We start from the raw sequence: 20,641 nt of genomic DNA, 5'->3' as shown, positions 1-20,641 counted from the left end.
AAGTCAATTCATGTTATCCTAGTCAAGTCACTCTCAAGCAAGCATCATGTATACAATTAACTGTGTAAATTACAATAAAAATCTATGTACCTTTTGAAAGATCAATTTTTAGATTAAAAATCAGAGAATTCAGATTGAAGAATAATTTTTCTTATAGTTAAGTAATCTCTATGATAGCAATAAAATAACTCAGCTCTAACATCACGACTTTCTGTGTGGCTTCTTTACCAGAGTTTATGACCAGTTTTCCCTGTGTATGGAATAATGCTTCCCCAATAGTCTGAGATGCTTTCTTTATCATATACTAAGATATAGGTACAATATAGAAAATATACTAGTGTCTACTTCAGAGCTATTTTTTTTATTTGACTCATTTGTCTGGCAAACCTACTGCCAGATCCACTCTAATTATTGTAGAGTTGTAATACATTTTAATATCTAGAAGAACAAGTCATCCACTAAGTTTCACATTTCAAAATTATTTTTTTCAAAGCACCAATGCCTTTCAAGGATCAGAGCCCAATAGCAGCCTATAGAATACTTAACGCATATCTTAATTACTGATGAAAGCTTATCATGCAGTTCCTATTTTTTAAACAAATAATTCATGATCTAACCCAGGGGTTGCCAAACTATTCCTGTAAAGGACCAGATGGTAAGTATTCTACTCAGTTGCAACTACTCAACTTGCCGATATAATGCGGAAACAGCCAGACAGTAAGTACACGAAAGGGTGTGCCTGTGTTCCAACACAACTTTATTTACAAAGACAGGTCAGCATAGTTTGCCAACTCCTGGTCTAACAACCCTGTATTCAAACACAATCAGGTAGATATATTTTTTAAATATCCAAATGAAGGTGGGTATCAACAACTTCCACCTTACAGAGACTGGAAAAGAAAGGAAACGTCCGAGGGGGTAGTGGGATGAAAACATTTGAATATATACTGTGAGCTACATAGTGAGACAGATATTTTACATGTATAATGTCACTTAGTCCTCAGTAAACCTTAGTCCTCAGTAAACCCAGTAAACCTTGGAAGACACTGCTTTTCCAATTCATGAGTACAGAAAGTAAGGATTTCTGATTCCACCACACAGTAAGTGATAGCAATGACATCTGAAACCAGTTGGATTCTCCAAGCGCCATGCTTTTCCCACTCTACCCCCACCAAGGCGTGAGAAGAGAGGGAATGCCCTGGTCTCAGCAATAGAAGCATCTACTTCAAGCTACAAGGAACATAAGCAACTAAAATAAGTAAATCGAAACCTAGAATAAGCATATTTGGTCTCCTTTAACACACCTTGAGGCTCAATGCCTTGATTCTCCGTTCCCTCCTTGCCCGTCTGCCCAACCTGGTAGTAAGCACTATCTGCTCCACGTAAGGTCTCTCTCTTCTGGGAAGAGAGATCAGGGCTTTTCCCTGCTGTCCCTCGGAAGAAGGACAACATTCCAGAAGCCTTTTTGGCTAAAAATAAGAGGTAACATATTAAGTACAGGTCACTGAAGGTAGAAAAATAAAAATTTTCAACTCATTCCTTTGTTAGCAGTAACCATTATATGAGAGTAATAAATATGAGTAACACTGATAGTTTTACTTGCACAGATTATTATTCCACATGTTTTATGGGATCTTTAGGGGGCAGTCAAGTACTCTTATCATCAGAAACATAAAAGAAGAGCAATGTTCAGATAGCTATACATCAAAATGTGAGAAATTATATAGAAGGCCTTTTAAAAATATCTTTCCAAGGCTGTCAGAATATCTTCAGCAACAAGATTAAGTTACGGCTGGGTTCTTACAGTATCGCAGTATAGTTAATTAAACTAATACAAAACAGTATTCCAAGCTACAATGCGTCAAAGTTAAAGGTTTTTATATCATCTGTCTTCCTACATTTCAACAGAGCAAAATATACAGTTTTAGTTTTAGCATTTTTCAAAAATAAGTAGTACAGGATGACCAAAAATATCACTAAAGCTTGCTCTATACTTTTATTCTTAGTTTTGAGCGTCATCATATCACTAATACATATGATCCTAATCTTGTACATTTACCATTAACAAAACCCACATCAAATGTCGATCATGAAGTGCTTACGTAGGGCAGCAGACACCATTATGGCCTCCTTAATATCCAATCCCACCTTGTTCCTTGCTAACAGAACTCCAATTTTGTTTGAGGCAGCAATGTGTAGAGTCCCAGGAAATGAATCATGATTTATTTAAGCCAACCAGGACAATGCTGCTTACCACTTTCTCAGTCTGCTTTGCAGGAAAGGGTGGCCATGAGACTCACTTCTAACCAATGAGATTGAAGGGGGAAGGGAATTTCCCAATAAAAGAGAACAGTTGCAGCTTGTACCTCCCTTCCTTCTGCCTCAAGTGCAGAGGTTAAGTGGGACATTTTTGACCATGAGTAAAACTTAAGAGAATCAAAGAGAAACTACCCCTATGTTGTCATGACAATGCTGAGTAGCTGAACCAATGCTAGCAACTGTCTACCTGCAGTTGCTATCTTAGAAAAATAAACTGTCATTCAAGACCCAATAGTCACTTGAGTTTTCTGCTACTTGTAGTGAATATTCCTAACTGACAAAGTCAAAGAGATCCAAGTTCAAATCCCAGCTCCCCATTACTTGCGTAACCTTCAGCAAATTGCATTATCTAAGTCTTAACTTACTTTCTGAAAAATGGAGATATGTCAAATAACTCTTATGGGGTTATTATGGGAATTAAAGGAGACAATACATGAAAAGTTCTTTTCACAATGCCAACAATGCTGCAAAAACAAACAAGCAAAAACTGCTGTTATATTTCTTCAGTTATATGCTTTAAACTGAAAGCTCTAGCCAGGAAGGCAGATTCTCCTTCTTTTTGCATAGACCTATGAGTTTCTAGGAGTTTCAAATTCAATAAACTTAAGGTAAGAATCAAAGAAAAGTGAAATATGTACAAAACAAGATATACAAAAAATTTTACATCCATATTGCATTTCAAAGACCAGAAGTAATATATCCTTGCCAGATGGCATTTCTTATTTAATGTGTTTTCTTCTTCAAACCACAATTACAAACAAAACTAGGAATTACTTCTCTATTTGTAATCTTACTTGGTTGTGGTTCTACTTCTGCTGTACGGTTTGTCTGTCCTCCACTGATCTCAGGTAATCTAATAGGGCTGCTACTCTTTGGTCTGCTGTCTAAAGTGCTAAAATGAAAAACAAAAGAAAAGTTGGTTTTATATGATTCAGACACAAAATAGCAAGTACTCTAATTCCTGTATTAATCTACCCCCCACCTAACCCCACCCACAATATCAGAAATCTGCTTCATAATTTATATAAACACAGATTAGCATGGAAGAAAAAGGCTTGAAAAGTCTACTGGGCTTAAGAAAAAGCAAAATGTAAAGCTATAAAAGCGTATGGAAAAATATATGAAAGTATAGGCTCTTATAATATTTTTCACAAGTCTATCAGAGCTATATTAGCATCCATAAGTCCAACAATTATGACAATTTCTGTCTCAAATGTCTAAAATACTGAACACACTTAAAAGAACTGGTTTGGTGGGGGGCTGTTTTATTTTTTAACTGTTAAGATCTTTAATTATTATGGAAAATTCATAAATACTTTAAATTACAAAATCAAGCAGTAGTTTACCAATTTCAAAGTTACTATTTTTTAAATGAAAACGATAAAGAGAACTTAAAATGTTAAAAGTTTAGGGCTTCCCTGGTGGCACAGTGGTTGAGAATCTGCCTGCCAATGCAGGGGACACGGGTTCGAGCCCTGGTCTGGGAAGATCCCACATGCCACGGAGCAACTGGGCCCGTGAGCCACAATTACTGAGCCTGCGCGTCTGGAGCCTGTGCTCCGCAACAAGAGAGGCCGCGATAGTGAGAGGCCTGCGCAATGCGATGAAGAGTGGTCCCCGCTTGCCACAACTAGAGAAAGCCCTCGCACAGAAACGAAGACCCAACACAGCAATCAATCAATCAATCAATCAATAAGAACGTGAATTTCTTAAAAAAAAAAAAAAGTTCTAAAAAAAAAAAAAAAAAAGTTTAAATCTGCAATACACAATGAACTTCTATGACAAATTATCAGAAAACTGTACCCTAAGAGACTTCTTAAGGTCTTTTCCTATACCTGAATTTTGTTCTATCAACTATTGGCTAAAGGATGAGTGCCACTGACTATATTCTAGAAACTTTTATATTGACAATAAGCTAAAATAAAATTGGAGTTGGAGCACCTAGAAAATGATGACGTAGCTCAATGAAAATAGATTTTACTCAATAGCAAATCACCTGTTTGTTGGAAGCCCTTCTTCAGCACTGTTCCGCAGAGTCACTTTGGACAATTCCTCTAAGGCATTCCGGTATTCTTTACAACTTAGGGTAGAAATAGGTTGAAAAATGTTAAACATTATGGTCTTCTTTTAAAGTAAATCATATGCTTTAGAATAAGCTTTGCATTGTAGAAACACAATCATTGTAAGCATCCATAATTAAACAAACACGAGTTAACTAACAAAAGTTATCAAGTACAAGCTTCATGAAGAAGGTCAATGTCTTCACAAAAAATAATACAAAATACGACCCGACACACCAACCAGGCTCAATATCCTAAACTATGATTGTCAAGGCCTCCACACTAACATTTAGATCAAATGCCTTCAGGGGTTGAACAGCTAACTGAAAAGCATGAAACTTCACCATTTAGTATAATAGAGAGGAAAGGAACTTAGAGTACTTTTCAACTTAAAGGTACTGAACTTTAAGAAAAAGCATATTTTTTTAGTTTGCACTGGCCAAAAAAATCCAACTCTTGGACTAGCAGTCTGGAAGTCCTCATTTAGATAAATCAGATGTTAGGGAACAAGGGAAGCATCTTAGCATTTATTATTTTTCCAAAACATTAGAAAAAGGTGACCTCAACTAGAAAACTTGCTTCCTCATAGTACAAAATATATGTTTTTCTTGGTTGACTTTCTTGCCTTTCTTATCTATTAATGTAGTATGTCTAACCAATAAAAGGAGAAGCAAATACTATCTTCATAAACGTCAAAAGGCAAAGATAAAAAATTTATCATAGGGCTTCCCTGGTGGTGCAGTGGTTGAGAATCTGCCTGCCAATGCAGGGGACACGGGTTCGAGCCCTGGTCTGGGAAGATCCCACATGCCACAGAGCAGCTGGGCCCGTGAGCCACAATTACTGAGCCTGCGCGTCTGGAGCCTGTGCTCCGCGACAAGAGAGGCCGCGATAGTGAGAGGCCCGCGCACCGCGATGAAGAGTGGCCCCCACTTGCCGCAACCAGAGAAAGCCCTCGCACAGAAATGAAGACCCAACACAGCCATAAATAAATAAATAAATAAATAAAATAAAAATAAAATAAAATAAAAATTAAAAAAATAAAAATAAAAATTTATCATATGGAATCTTCTAAAGGAAAAAAATTCCTCATTATCCAAATAGTAACTCTAAACTACATAAATGCTGAAGCCTATAAATCTATCTTGTTTACCCCTGTATACCCAGTACCTCGTATACCACACATTGCAGACATTCAAATATTTGTTGATAAATGGACAACTTGTAACCAATATTAAAAATAAAATTTGAATTTCAATGTCTTCCAAGAGGAAAAAAAATGTTTTTTATTAAACATCTTAGATTCTACTTAAACTAGGTTCTACCACTGCCAAGATACCATTAAGATTAAAAAGGGGCTTCCCTGGTGGCGCAGTGGTTGAGAATCTGCCTGCCAATGCAGGCGACACGGGTTCGAGCCCTGGTCTGGGAAGATCCCACATGCCGCGGAGCAACTGGGCCCGTGAGCCACAATTACTGAGCCTGCGCATCTGGAGCCTGTGCTCCGCAACAAGAGAGGCCACGATAGTGAGAGGCCTGCGCACCGCGATGAAGAGTGGTACCCACTTGCCACAACTAGAGAAAGCCCTCGCACAGAAACGAAGACCCAACACAGCCATAAATAAATAAATAAATAAATTTAAAAAAAAAAAAAAAGATTAAAAAGCTTTGTTCTTTTAGACATGATATATAAATATTTTTAACGAGGGGTCCTTCTTTAAGACACATGATAACTGTGGGCATGTAAATGGGTTAAGGCATAGGAACAGCATTACTCTAAGTAAGGAAACTTTACCTGCTATGTGTGGGAAGCAGGAAGGAAATGAATGAAGAATACAAAAACAACATTCAGATGATATAAGGCAGATATGTGCCAAGTATTATGCCAATAAATAAAGCAAAGGAAAGGATACAATGGATACATAATACAGAGAATGGTTAAAGGATATAAGGATTAGTAAATAACTTGCCTAGTTAATTTAATTATTAGAAGCTTAAGAATCATCCTGTTATTATTTGGGTAAAGAGTACATTATCAGATACAAAAAGAATAAGCTGTCACACCCAAAGAATATATTCTTTTACTTATATTTAATATTTTACATTTACTTATATTTTGCTCTACTCTATGTAACAGAACTCAAAATACAGCAATTAATAAATACACATAAAATATAAAGATATAACCATAGGTGAAAAAGCCCCATGAATAATACCTGAGAGCAAAAGCAATGATGGAGCTGGGCTCCTTCTCACAGACTGCAATGGGCACTCGTTCATGTTCATACATTAAGTAGTGTTTATCTGGATCACTGTTCAAAATTTTTAAATACATAAATCAGAACAAAATTAGCAGAAAATCACACATACAAACCATTAGCACTATTACAAGTAAATCTCAGGACAATTTTAAGTTAACTAAATAATGTACAATTACAAGAATATAATTAAGCCAAAATGTATGCAGAACTTGAACAAACAGCCAAGGAAAATACATCAACAGAAAGTTTTTGAAGACAACTGAAAATTATCAGAATTGTTTTTCAAATCAGAGGGTTCTGGAATCATCACTCCAAACAAAGCTTTCCACACTGGCAGTGTAGAAAGCCAGCCTATGTTTTTCCCCACTCTGAGTGAGTCCAGTACAAACAAGATAACACGAAAACTTGTATAGCCATTGCAATTCATCATCACTATTAAAAAAGCATCACGTCCCAGTAAACTACTGGGTCAGTAATAGCCTCATATACAATCAGCAATATGTTTTTATGATTATGAGATCAACAGATGTAGCAGTATATCTTAATAATATATATATATAAGCAATTCTTTTCAGAATCAGTACTCTTAAGCATTAAGTAATATTAGTTAATGCTTTTTTATCCACTCATTTACTATATAATGATTACATGTTCTACAAATCATATTATACCAAAAGACATCTCTTTTACTATGATGAAGTATAATTTTGGATTGAGAAATACATATATACAGTTAAATAAACATATTTAAATATGTAGAGAGTATATCTATAGAGAGATTTTTTAAATGAAGTAAAAATAAAACCACCCAACAGCCACTGGCTTTTATAATACTTACAAAGGAAACGGAATAGGGTTATAGCTGTTTCCTGGAAGCAAATTTGCAAAGATGGCTTTCATGGTTGATTTTTCCTTCACCTGGCTGTCTGCGGATCCCAGCAAATGTCCATCAAATACATCTAGAATGAAAAATACTCTATTTATACGTTAATATTCAGAAAGAGTACAAGAAAGTATAAAGCGTCAACTATATTTCATTTCCTTTTTGGAACACAGACATGTGCACACCATAATTACCAATTATGGTGTAAGATTTTTGGTCTAGGAATAATGACTATCAAACAGGAAGCAACAGTGAAGCATACATAGCACTGACCCCAAGTGGCTCGTTTTTTTTTTTTACATTTCAACACGTTTGAAGTTGAGATCATCCTGCAAGCAATGGCCTCTTACCGTCACAGGGCCAGGCGGCAGCCATGGCGTAATTACTGGCCGAGCGTGCGTGAACTCAGTCACAGCTGTTCCTGTTGCCACTTCAACTCAGTTATGCACACTGTGGCTATTACATCTGAGCTTAACTGCAATTTAAAAGTTATTTTTAAAGTTTACGCTACAATTAAGTAGTTGGTGCTTAAACAGAAAGCAAGGAAAGCGAGAAAAAAGGTATAAATTTGTTATTAGTGAAACAAATATTTGTTGTTAGCCAAATGGCTGCAATTTCTCTTTCTTTCTTACAAGGCAAAAATCATGTGCTTTAATGAGACTTAAGAAAGTAATAGCCCCAGAAAGTAGATGAAGCTGAATAACATTTTGTTACTGAGATATTTACATGTCAAGCAGTGCAACTGAAGAAGGGATATGGTAAAAAGCTACATCTAAAAGAGCCCTTTCAATAGTAAAAACTTTAAATCATAAGGGCTAAGAAAGCACTGTGTCACAGCACTTAGCGTGTTTGTCTCTACTGGATGAAGTGCAGTAAAAGTGACTTGACCTGTACCTTCGGAACTGCTGGCGGTATCAAGTTCTGGAGGCCCTCCCACGGCCTGCTCAGGCACGCCTTCGGGAGGAGTGGGCAGCTGGAGGTGGGGGGAATTGGTGGAGCTCTGACTGGACAGGGTAGCTAAGAAGCGGTCCTCTAAAGAAAAACAGAGTGCAAATGAGTCACTTTAAAACATTATGTCCATTTCTATCTAACAGCAATGTTTTTAAAATGCCAACTCCTATTTCTACTTCATAAACCAAAGAATTTTAGCTTCTTAAAAGTTACGTAGGCCATTTCAGTGCATATTTTAGAAATGGATACAAAAATCCAGACAGGTTATATGACTTGACCCCAATCAGATCTTAGTGACAGCACTGTGACTGGCAACCAATTCCGGCTCCTATGCCATATTCTTTGCACTAGACCATAATGCCTACCTAAATATTAGTTCATTCAATTTAATAGAGAATGCAATTATGACACTACTGGGGGAAAAAAATCACATGCTTATTCTCAGGGGGGAAATTCACTTACTTATGATAGAAAAATGCCAAGAATTCTGAGTTGAGCTCTTGTTCTACAAAGATAGTCTAAGTAAATTTCCCTACCAATTTTCTAGGAAAGCACCTAGAAAAGTTACTTTATGAAATACTGAGGAAAAATTAAGTCTGGAAAAGATTTTAGTGATATAAAAATATAAATTAAACTTTATAAGATTTTTTTCCATGAAACCTGGCAGTTGACTTCATAACAGTCAAGACAGAAATTCAGTTTCCTTTTGTCTTTTTGTTCTTTCCCTAAAAGCAGTCTTCTCTATTTATCATGTACTTCTATATCCTAACTTATCTTATGCAATGTACTTTATGATAATCTTAAACTTAGAGTGCTACAAACGTTTTACAGGAAGGAAAAAAAAGTCTATGTCCAATTGCAACAGAAAAAATTCTCAATATTTAGTAGTTAAAAACAACTCATAGACTAAGAAATGTCTTAAATTCAATGGCAGGTGATCACCAGACTCAAGGACCAACCTTTTTCCCCATTCTGAAGTCCTGGAGAAGCATTCCGTGGAGATGCATCCATTGCACTTATCTGTAGAGAACAAAATACTCTGTTCTTAAGGAAACATTAAATTTAAAATTTTTAATTTAAAAAAAAATTTTTTTAACCCAGTGAATCTTAACCATTTTGGCCTCAAGACCCTTTCAACCTCTTAAGAATTATTAAGACACTCAGATAGCTTTTGTTTATGTGGGTTATATCTTCCAATTTTTCCTTATTAGAAAATTGAAACTGAAAAAGTTATAGAACATGCATTTATTAATTCATTTAAAAATAACAATAATAAGCCCATTACATATTAACATAAAAAACATATTTTAATTAAAAATAGATTTTTAAAAAAAAATTGTTAAGAGTGGCAGTGTTTTATACTTCTACAAATACTTTAATGCCTAGCTTAATAGAAGACAGTTAAATTCCTCTCTGACTTCTGCATTTAACCTGTTGAGCTATATTATTATGATTAAAGTATATAAAGAAAATCTAGCCTCACACAGATATACAGTTGAAAAAGGGAAGGTTTCCCTGGTGGCGCAGTGGTTAAGAATCCTCCTGCCAATGCAGGGGACACGGGTTCGATCCCTGGTCCAGGAAGATCCCACATGCTGCGGAGCAACTAAGCCCATGAGCCACAACTACTGAGCCCGTGTGCCACAACTACTGAAGCCCGCGCGCCCAAAGCCCATGCTCTGCAACAGGAGCGGCCACAGCAATGAGAAGCCCGTGCACCGCAGCAAAGAGTAGCCCCTGCTCGCCACAACTAGAGAAAGCCCGTGCGCAGCAATGAAGACCCAACACAGCCGTAAATTAATTAATTAATTAAAAAAGAAAAAGAGAAACCTTGTGGAGCCCTTGAAAAGGGTCTTGGACCCCCAGGATCCTTGAACCATACACTTTGAGAATACTGTTCTAAACAGTGGCTCACAAACCCATTAAAGCATCTAGGAACTACTTATGATTATCCATTAAGCCTAGTAATCTTTGATTACCCACTGGACTTTCACAAGTCCCATTATCCATAGATAAGATACATTTTAAATGACTATCAGCCCTGTGTACAATTTCATTACAAAGTCATTTCTTAGATTGCTACTTAAAATGTTCTTTGATTTGTTCACCATACCAGAGAGACCTCCCTGGGCACCCTATATAAAATAACTCACCATCACCTACTCCCCTAGCAATACTCTCCATTTCTCTTAATTTTTTCTTCATAGCCTTGTTTCCATTTGTTTTTTAAATGTTTATTGGTTCATCTGTTTATTGTCAGTCTCATTAGACAAATGCTCCATAGGGACAATAACTACGGCCTTCATTTACAAACGTGAATTCCTTGCACTCAGAACAGTGCTTAAAAGCACTCAAGAACTATTTATCAAATGAATGAATACAAAGGCAGTGTTACAGATTCAAATCAACTTCCCATCTTTCAAAAAGATAATCATCTACTGACTGATTTTGTATTTTCAATTCTATGTCTCAATATTATAATGAGAGGTCTTACACCACTAGCTTCACTGTTTCATCAGTAAGCAAACAGAAAGGCCACTAGCAGTTTGTGATAGCCGTTAACTGTCCTGAACTACTTGGCAAATACTAATAAATCACTTTCAGTAATTCTTATTCTTACTCTCACCTAAACTTTAAGGAAAAGTGATTCCTACACAGTTATTTATGAGACAAAAAGGAGGAATTCAGTTACACAGTGTTACTAAATAACACAAAGATCCAAGGCACTTGAACCCATCATTCCATGAAAATACTCTGCTACAGATACTACACACTTGTACAAAAAGATATTCTCTCAAAAGCCCTCATGATAACAGAATATTAAGCCCTTATAATATACTGACATTAACTCATCTGTTCATGGTTAGCATGGTAAGCAGAATTCTGTGATGGCCCCCAGGAACTCCGCCCCCTGGCATACACACACACACAGTTATTCAACCAAACATTAATCCAGATACTGTTGTGAAGGGATTTTACCATGTATGTAAGGTCCCAAATCAGTTAACCTTAAACTACGGAGATTAACCAGGTAGGCCTGACTTAATCACATGTGCCCTTTAAATCTGTGTCCAGAGGTCAGACACAGCAGAAGAATTCAGAGATTTGAAACATGAAAAGGATTCAATCCACTGCTGTAGGCTTTGAAGATGAACAGAGCCACATGTAAGGAATCAGGCAGCCTCTAGGAGTTGAGAATCGTCTCTAGTCAACTGCCAGCAACAAATGGGGGACCTCAGTCCTATAACCACTAGGAATTGAACTCTGCCAACAACCTAGATGAGCTTGGAAGAAGATCCTGAGCCTCAGGTAACGGCCCTGGCCAAAACCTTCATCTCAGTTCTGTGAGCAGAGAACCCAGCCACACTGTGCCAGAGTCCTGACATACTGTGAGATAATAAATTTATGTTTTGGGTCACTAAGTTTGGGGTAATGTGCTGTGCAGCAAGAGAAAACTAATACAGTTAGGAAAGGTTAATTAAATCAACATGTAGAACTAACCTGGTGCAGACCCCTTAAGAAAAGCTTCTCACTTAAGCACAGAGATAAGAACACCCAAAACTCATAGTAAAGTAAATTAGGACTCTATTATACACTCAGCACATCCACACCTTCTCCTTTATAGCACTTACTGCCTCTGTGATACTATCCTCAGTGATGCCAGTAGACAGTAGCTTTTGATAAATGTTTCCAATAAATGAATTATAATGTATTTTATTTCAGGCTAAGACAAAAAAAATTAATCCAGGTCACACCACCAAGAAACCTCATAACTTCAAAATTAAAAACTCCTACTATTATTAATAAAGTATATATTAAGCTACCACTTTATTTTTTTTTGGCTGCGTTGGGTCTTCGCTGCTGCACGTGGGCTTTTCTAGTTGCAACGAGCGGGGGCTACTCTTCGTTGTGGTGCGCGGGCTTCTCATTGCATTGGCTTCTCTTGTTGTGGAGCATGGGCTTTAGGTGCACAGGCTTCAGTAGTTGTGGCTCGCGGGCTCTAGGGCACAGGCTCAGTAATTGTGGCACATGGGCTTAGCTGCTCCGTGGCATGTGGGATCTTCCCAGACCAGGGATCGAACCCATGTCCCCTGTGTTGGCAGGTGGATTCTTAACCACTGCACCACCAGGGAAGTCCTTTAACGACCACTTCTAAGTGTCATAAGAGAAATTAATTATATCTATACCAATATATATAGGCCCAAAGACAAAACTACATTTCATTACCTTGCTTTCTTCCCCTTGCCTCAGTCTTCCAGGACTTGGAGGAACTGAAGGCCGCTTTCTACCCTTCTCTTGCTGGAAAAGGTCCTGCAACCTATAGTTAATGAAAAAAAGGAAAAGAGAAAAGAAGAATATGATTTTCCTTCTAATATCCTGAATAATGTTTACACATATTCTCCTTATAACTTTGAAACCACAAGAATTAGATTAGATTTTCCTATTTCGAATGCAATAGATTTTAAAACTGTACATAACTAAGACTAAATTTTTGTTTTCTTTCTAATCAATTAATCACTTGTTACTGATACAACTATAGTTATAAAAGAATAGCAAGTTATACAATAGACAATAAAACATAACGTAAAAAATACGAGTGTTAAAGACCAATAGACCTGGGCTCAAATCCAAGCTCTGACAATTAACAGCTATATAACTTGGGCAAATCCCTTAGTCTCGTAGAGCCACAGTTTCCTCTATAAAATGGAATCAGTATATATACATTGTAGGACTCAAAATTAAATAAAAGAGTGCATGTCCATCTACTGCCTTACTTAGTGCCCAGCATGATCCAAGTGCTCAATAAATAAATGCTATAATAATATAACTGAACTTTTCAATAAGCATTAAAGGGAAATATTTCCCCAAATAAATATTTAAATAAAGGTACAAGATACACAAAATAATAGAGTTGAAAGTCATGGCCTAAAACCCAATAATCACTCCATGACATACTAATACAGATAAATTAGATTCAGTAAGCACACACACTGTACTTGAAACAGCAATGAAGGCTATTCTCATCTTTGTTTTTTTTATCTTCACAACCTACACTTTAAAGGATGAAAGAGGTGGAGGGTGGTAGTGGCAATAAAAATAAAGCTCCTACAACTTGAGAGTAAAAGGAAACATCCGAATTAATAAGGACATTTACATCAAAAACATGATAGCAGAGCAAATTTTGCAATAATATAAAGGAAACACCAGACTGCAAAGTCACACCTGTTATTCCAAGCCTGCAGCACTTCGCAGAGGCTTTGTTTCTTGGCGATGAGTGACTCGAAGACCGACTGCAGTTGCTGAGGGGTCTCCACAGAGGAAGACAGGAGCCGTGCTTGCATCTTCTCAGTCCAGTTCTTGAACTCGCTTTCTTCCATCTACGAGGAACAGAAAGCACTCCAGCAATCTGAGACACACCCCAAAAGGAACCTCTAACAAGTTCACAGCTAACATTTGGGTTTCTGTCAGAAAAATGAATTACCTCTTTTTGTGCAAAGATATCTTCCATTTTCTCCTCTCTTGTTTTGCTAAATGTATCAGTTTTCAAAGATGCGAGTCTTTCATCCACAGCAAGATATACCTGTGAAACTCTAACAATATAAATATAAACAATATTAAACACTTTAGAAAAGTCAGAATCAAATTGTCTAATCTCACACAAGTAGAAAAAAGATGTACACACAAAACTTTACCTAGGTCTTACCTAATTAAGAATCACATACAATTTTGCAGAACAAAAAAGGACGTATATCAAAATTTTAATAGTTGTTATGCCTGAGAGCGTTTGACTTCTTTGTTAATACTTTTATGAACTGTCTACACTTTTCCTTTTTTACATCAGGCATATATAACATACAATTAGAAAAATAGGTTATTTTTGTTTTCAAAGAAAGCTAAATGAACAAACATGATATTTAAAATAGTTTAGATTTCAGGCAGTACTAAACAAAAACAGATGATCAAAGAAAATAAAACTTACTTTTGAAAGAAGTCCTTCAGATCCTGAAGAAGGGACACTTTTAGTGGCACCTGACGTTTAATGAATATTTTGGGAAGTGGAACACACACTTCAAGAAGCCGAATGGGAGAATAACTGAGAGGAAAAAATACAAGTAATAGTAGAAAAGTGAAAAATATTTTAATAGTTTGAGTAGAGGTGTATCATGACAGCCAACTAAGTCCTATGAGGTTCAAGAGATCATAAAGTTTCTATGAAATGGCATTTTTAAAACAATCAAAAATATTGAAGGCAACTTTCAGACATTACAAATATCCTCCCCAGTTTTAAAAAGATTTTGTTTTATTTTTCCCTTGCATTGTGATGTCATCATTTATCCCCCGAGGCCATTCTCATGTGCTTTAAAAACAAATGACTGGGATATAAACCTCCATGAATGAGGAGAGGGACTCCTTCCTACAATTAGCTTAGACACAGGTATTCACTACCTTCTCAGTTCCCAAGGATTCTTTGTGAGTTTCCTTTCCACCTGAAGTTCATGACGTCTAGTAAATGCTATATCCCACCTAGGCCCTAGGTTCATGGTTAATAGCTCTTGCTTAAAAAAGGAAATAGGGTTCAATTACAAGTATTTCCTATTTGTGTGCCTATTTGTGCCTATTATGTGTCAGATGCTGTTTTAGGTGCTGAGATACAGCATGGAGTAAGGGCCAAAATTCTTGCTCTCGTGATTCAGGAATAATAAGACTTCGGCGATAAACAAAAACAAATACTTAAAACATATCTTACGCCAGATAGTAGGTGCTACAGGGCAAAATAAAGCAGGAAAGGGAAGCAAGGAGTGCCAGGGGTGAGAGGGAGTCAGGGCAGGTGAAATCTGAACAAAGACCTGCAGGAAATAAGGAAAAGTAGGCAGATATCTGGGAGCAGGCAGCTCAGAGACGGAAGATCAAGAGCAGGGCTCCCAGGTAGGAGCCTACCTGACATAGCTGAGGTCCAGCCAGGAGGCCAGTGAGGCTGAAGTACGGTGAGCGAGGCGGGAGTAGTAGAGGGTGAGAAGCCAGAGCATGTAGGGGCTCACAGGCCCGTAAATGGACTCTGGCCTTCACTCAGGGTGAAACAGACACCCACTGGAGGCTCTAGAGCACATGAGTGGCCTGAGTTGATTTTCATATAACAGGACCACTCTGACTGCTGTGTTGAGAACAGGCTGCAGCGGGTTAAGGCCAAAAGGAAACTGACTGAGGTTAGTGCCATAATCTAGTAAAAGACAACAGAGGTTCAGTCCAGAGTGGTAGTGGTGAAGGTGGTGAGACATGTTCTGGGTATATTCTGAAGGCAGAGCCCGAAGGCTTTCTCAAATCATTTAAAAACAAGTGTAGGGCTTCCCTGGTGGCGCAGTGGTTGAGAGTCTGCCTGCCAATGCAGGGGACATGGGTTCGGGCCCTGGTCTGGGAAGATCCCACATGCCACGGAGCAACTGGGCCCATGAGCCACAGTTGCTGGGCCTGCGCGTCTGGAGCCTGTGCTCCGCAGCGAGAGAGGCCGCGGTGGTGAGAGGCCCGCACACCGCAATGAAGAGTGGCCCCCACTTGCCGCAACTGGAGAAGGCCCTCGCACAGAAACGAAGACCCAACACAGCCATAAATAAATAAATAAATTAAAAAAAAAAAAAAAAAACAAGTGTAAATACCCATTCTTTGAACTAGTGATTTTAGCTCTATCCGGAATATCCGATTACCCTTACGCTAAGTAATGTCTTAGCAAAAATTCTGATAAGCTCTCAGATGGAAAAACAATGGTTAAGAGTAATACGTGCAGTAGCAAGAATCATGGATCATGACTTGCTAGCTCTATTTGTCAGCTGTAAGCTCTCTAAGTTAGGGTGATAATAATACATATTTCTTAAAGGATTAAATAAAATAATAACACTGAAAGCTCTTCACAGAGTATGGCCCTCTGCCTTTGCAAGAGTGGGAATGGGGAACAACACACACCAAAAATTAATTCAATCTAGTAATACTGGAAATGTTACAAAGCCTTCCAGGGAGTATGTGATTGTGACAAGGTCGCTCAGACTTCTTACCTGAAAGATGCCACCATCTGGTTATAGGAGAAATACTGGTGATAATCATGGTGGATGGAGTGACCACACGGCTCAGCATTGGCTCTACGGGTGTACTGGTGCCCATAAAACCTAAGTTCAAGGTATTTTGCAAATGACATGGACCAGGACTCATTGGAAAGAGCAACAACTGGTGTTACCTGAAATTCAGCATAAATTGTTATCTAATCACATACTGAGAATCTCTTTTTTAAAAAACAATGTATTTTCTTCTCTAGTACAAATCTAGTGTATTCTGACTGCAGAAAACTAGAAGAAGAAAAAAATGTTTCGAGGTGAATGGAGTTACGGATGGCTGGGGAAAACTGTCTTGCCAGTAATCCCACTACCACCATCAATATGCTAGTATGTTTGCTTTCTTTCTATACATGAATACATATATGCTTAGCTGGGATGTTTATAAATAAAACTGTTCCCTATAATTAGCTTCATAACCTTTTTTTATTAGCAATATATCATATTTCCCCACATAGAATATTCTTGTACAATTTAATTTTTAATGGCTGCAAAGTATCCCATAATATGGAATTATTTAACCAATCTCTATTGATGTGCATTTAAGACATTACAAGTTTTTCATTATTTTGATGAACGTCCCTGTTTTTGTGTGTGTGTGTGTGTGTGTGTGTGTGTGTGTGTGTGTGTGTGTACACTTATAAATATCCATAATTATTATTTCCTTGGAATAAATTAATGAAAGTGGAAATTGGTTAGGTCAAAGGGCATGAACATTTATATGGTCTTTGATACTTTCTGCCACATTGTGTAAACCAGTACACCTGTTTCAGGAGACAATCTCCAACAGTATCTAAGAATATCAATTTCCCTACTTTCTTACCAATCTCAGGAATCTTTGAAATGTAACTTCTTTAAAAAACAAATAAATAAAAACACATTCCACTTATTTTATTTATTTATATTTATTTATACTTCTTTGATTATTACTAATGAGTAAAATGTATTTGCACATGTCTACTGGCCATTTGTATTAAATTGCTTTGTCACACCCTTTGCCCATTTTTCTATTATCATGGCTTACAGAAATTTAATAGTAAGTATACTAATATTTGGTCATATATATTATAACTTTTTTGGACACCTAAAAGTTTTCATTTCTGTGTAACAAAAACTGTTTACCTTTTCCTTTCTAACATAACCCCAAAGGCAGAAGTTTTTGTTTTAAAATAAAGTGCATACACCAAACATGCAAGATATAAAGATCGAACTTAAGTTATTCATTTAGTTCACTGGTCAATCTACAGAAGTTCACATATTCTACAACAAAATATTGCCAGCTGTCTAACAGCAACTAAAGGCCTAGAAGAACAAGTATAAAAAGACCAGTCATTGCAAGAAATGATCTCATGGCTCTATGTTCCTACCGAAGAAGGCACTACCTTTGACTTTGCCCTCCTCAACCTCTGATACTGAAATAGGTTGCACTATTATTTTATCTATAATTCCCATATGTGCTTCCAAACATACACTCCAAAATAAGCCAATTAAGATAACAATGAAGTTAAATTTGGCATATGCTCACTGTAAACAATTTGAATAAAAAGTATATATTAAAAACATAATATTGGCACCAAATATTCCCTCCAGAGTTAGAAAAACACACAGAAGAAATAAAACACATGGTTCTTTCCTCAAGAATGTATATGAAAACCAGCAGAGATCAATTAAACATGGTCTCTCATCTGTATGTCTTAAGATAGAAATGTTGACATAGACTTAAACTTACACAAACATTCTAGCATACTGTAATCACTGTAAGTCTGTCTTCCCCGCTAGAGGACAGGAGCCTTACCTTGTTCTTCCTTCATTCCTAGGGCCTAGCACAGTATCTGGCACCTAGGTGGTGCTCAATAAGCATTTACTGAATGAATAAACAAACATAATGGAGAACTGTCAAGATAAAATCTCCATCTACTTTACTGGACATGGTACCTATGTTTTATATAATGACTGATATATCCTAAAATGGAATCTTTAGGAAACACACATTAAAGGGAACATACAGCACTAGAAGGTAAAATAAATAAGAGCCCAAAGACAAATACTAAATCCAAAAAAATAGAGGCCACCCTCCCCCCCAAAAAAGAACTATATAAATATAGAAATAAAAGATACTATGTGATGTATTACAGCAACAGGGTACACTTACCTGTTTGCAGATTCTGCACCAGGAATAGGTGAGAATTGTATGCTGATATCCAGGTACTGGAGAATCCAACTCCTTCAGGATTATCTGCACACAGCCTTGGCCATGGACAAAGCGTCGAATGTGATGCACCATGGGGGTATCACAGAACATGCTAGGACACTGATAGGAAGGCCTTTGACAAAAACAAAGTCCTCACATTAACCACGAAACCGAGGAGCAGTGTATAGTGAATCCTGGCTTATCAGGACCACTGTAGAGAAAGTGCAGCATCCTCTCAAGAGTAAGGATGACTGGTGGATGATCTGCTCGGGGTACCACTCATCCTGCTCAGAGCCTGCAGCTGAACATCCTGCCTTCAACCACATCACAGTGAGAGGTTCCACTTGTTAAGCACCTTCTATTTGCCAAGTATTTCTAAAACATCATCTCATTTTACCTATTAAAACTCCTGACATTTGTGGAGTTTGTTAATACCTATAAAGGGGGCTGGTAAAGATTAAACTACTTGCTCTTTGTCATATTAAGTGGCAGGTGATAGCTCTAAGACTTAAACTGAGGTCCTTAGCTTCTCTTGCCTCTCATTTGAATCACTGTGAAAACAGACATTCTAAAAAAAAGTCTGTGGGATTGAGGGCAATTAGATGGGCAAAGATCTGAGGAATGAACTGGAGAAGACATGCCGGGTTGAATATGAAAGGATTACTTCTCTGTATAGTAAACCCTGGCATGCGGCATGAACAGGAAGGTCACACAACAGTGCTCCAACTCATGTTTATATTTAGGTTGAAATTCTAGGCATCAAAAAAGCATAAATGGAACATAAGGAGAAAATTGGTTCTTACCGGAAACAGTATCTCTCTAAAAATATTCCTAATGTAAGATCATTTTTTCCATAAAATTCCATTGTTACAATCCTAAAAGAAAAGATTTCTTAGAAACATATCATATGAATTACCACCCAGCAAAAGATATTTCATGAGACTCCAAACTGATACCTGTTAGATCTGCTTATAATACAGTATTAAAACAGGTACTACTCTTTTGTTGTTACGGAACAGGTTTTACCTCATCTGATAGACCAGGTTTGTACTAGCCACACTACAGCATCGTATCCATTCCCAGTCCATTAGTATCCTATGAAACTACTTAATCAGGATGCACAAACTGTAATATTAAATGAGTAAAACTGATCTGAGTTAGGAAGAAGTAAAAGTTTCCCTCACAAAGCCTTAAGCCCGGTCAGTATAAAATGGGACTCCTGCCTCTGCTCTCTAGTCCACACCATTGCTGAGCACGAAGAGCAGCAGCTCATATTCCTCCAGGAAAGGCACTTCTTAACTTTATACCCAACTTATAAATGCCCACAAATAAGAGAGTTCAGCTATACATACCTGTCGAAACCCACATCTTATATCAAGCCTTGACCTAAACTCCCAGAGAAAATTCCCATGGGCTCACCCAGCCCCAAGTCAGACTGCTAAAGCTCTACTGATGCTGGAAGAATCCCTGATCTCACTGGTAGAAATAAGGGTTTCTGGTGTCCAAAATTAAAATACGGAACACGTTTTGTCATGGAAAGTACTCCAAAAACAAGCAGTTATGTTCTTTAGTACTTTTAAAACTAAACTATGTAATAACTAGGCTTTTGTGACTATTACTGGAAATAAATTATAACATTATAAAATGTGTTTCTATCAATCTACTTAGAATTAAGTTTTAGAATAAAACTTAAGACAGAAGACTGACTGCTCTTATGAAAACGATGCCTAAAGAAAACCTGCCTGATTTGTACATGTTATCAAAATGCTTAAAACTAGCTTTTATGTATCAACTTTCTCACTTTTATAACTACAAATTTCTCTTCCATCCCTCACATCCGTTTTCACTCTCACTAAAGGTACTTTCATTTACTTCTA

At 37.2% G+C, this 20,641-nt stretch overlaps 1 protein-coding gene across 7 annotated transcripts in view; it reads right to left on the bottom strand.

Moving 5' to 3' along the window:
- The window catches only part of PIKFYVE (phosphoinositide kinase, FYVE-type zinc finger containing), a 77,545-nt gene that overhangs the window by 8,671 nt on the left and 48,233 nt on the right, over positions 1-20,641 (bottom strand). For all 7 annotated transcript variants that reach the window (XM_036858020.1, XM_036858024.1, XM_036858022.1 and 4 more), the window contains 14 exons: positions 19,568-19,639; positions 18,726-18,897; positions 16,520-16,698; positions 14,455-14,568; positions 13,957-14,065; positions 13,698-13,852; positions 12,702-12,792; positions 9,434-9,494; positions 8,418-8,555; positions 7,479-7,599; positions 6,596-6,691; positions 4,316-4,399; positions 3,114-3,211; positions 1,305-1,469 (listed from right to left, as the gene is read on the bottom strand). In XM_036858020.1, the coding sequence (XP_036713915.1) occupies positions 1,305-1,469; positions 3,114-3,211; positions 4,316-4,399; positions 6,596-6,691; positions 7,479-7,599; positions 8,418-8,555; positions 9,434-9,494; positions 12,702-12,792; positions 13,698-13,852; positions 13,957-14,065; positions 14,455-14,568; positions 16,520-16,698; positions 18,726-18,897; positions 19,568-19,639 (1,655 nt within the window). The remainder of the gene's footprint in view (positions 1-1,304; positions 1,470-3,113; positions 3,212-4,315; positions 4,400-6,595; positions 6,692-7,478; positions 7,600-8,417; positions 8,556-9,433; positions 9,495-12,701; positions 12,793-13,697; positions 13,853-13,956; positions 14,066-14,454; positions 14,569-16,519; positions 16,699-18,725; positions 18,898-19,567; positions 19,640-20,641) is intronic.

Source organism: Balaenoptera musculus, chromosome 7 (assembly GCF_009873245.2).
Source record: "Balaenoptera musculus isolate JJ_BM4_2016_0621 chromosome 7, mBalMus1.pri.v3, whole genome shotgun sequence".
NCBI lineage: Eukaryota > Metazoa > Chordata > Mammalia > Artiodactyla > Balaenopteridae > Balaenoptera > Balaenoptera musculus.
The sequence above is the reverse complement of the archived record's forward strand: the minus strand, read 5'-3'. Positions and strand labels throughout refer to the sequence as shown.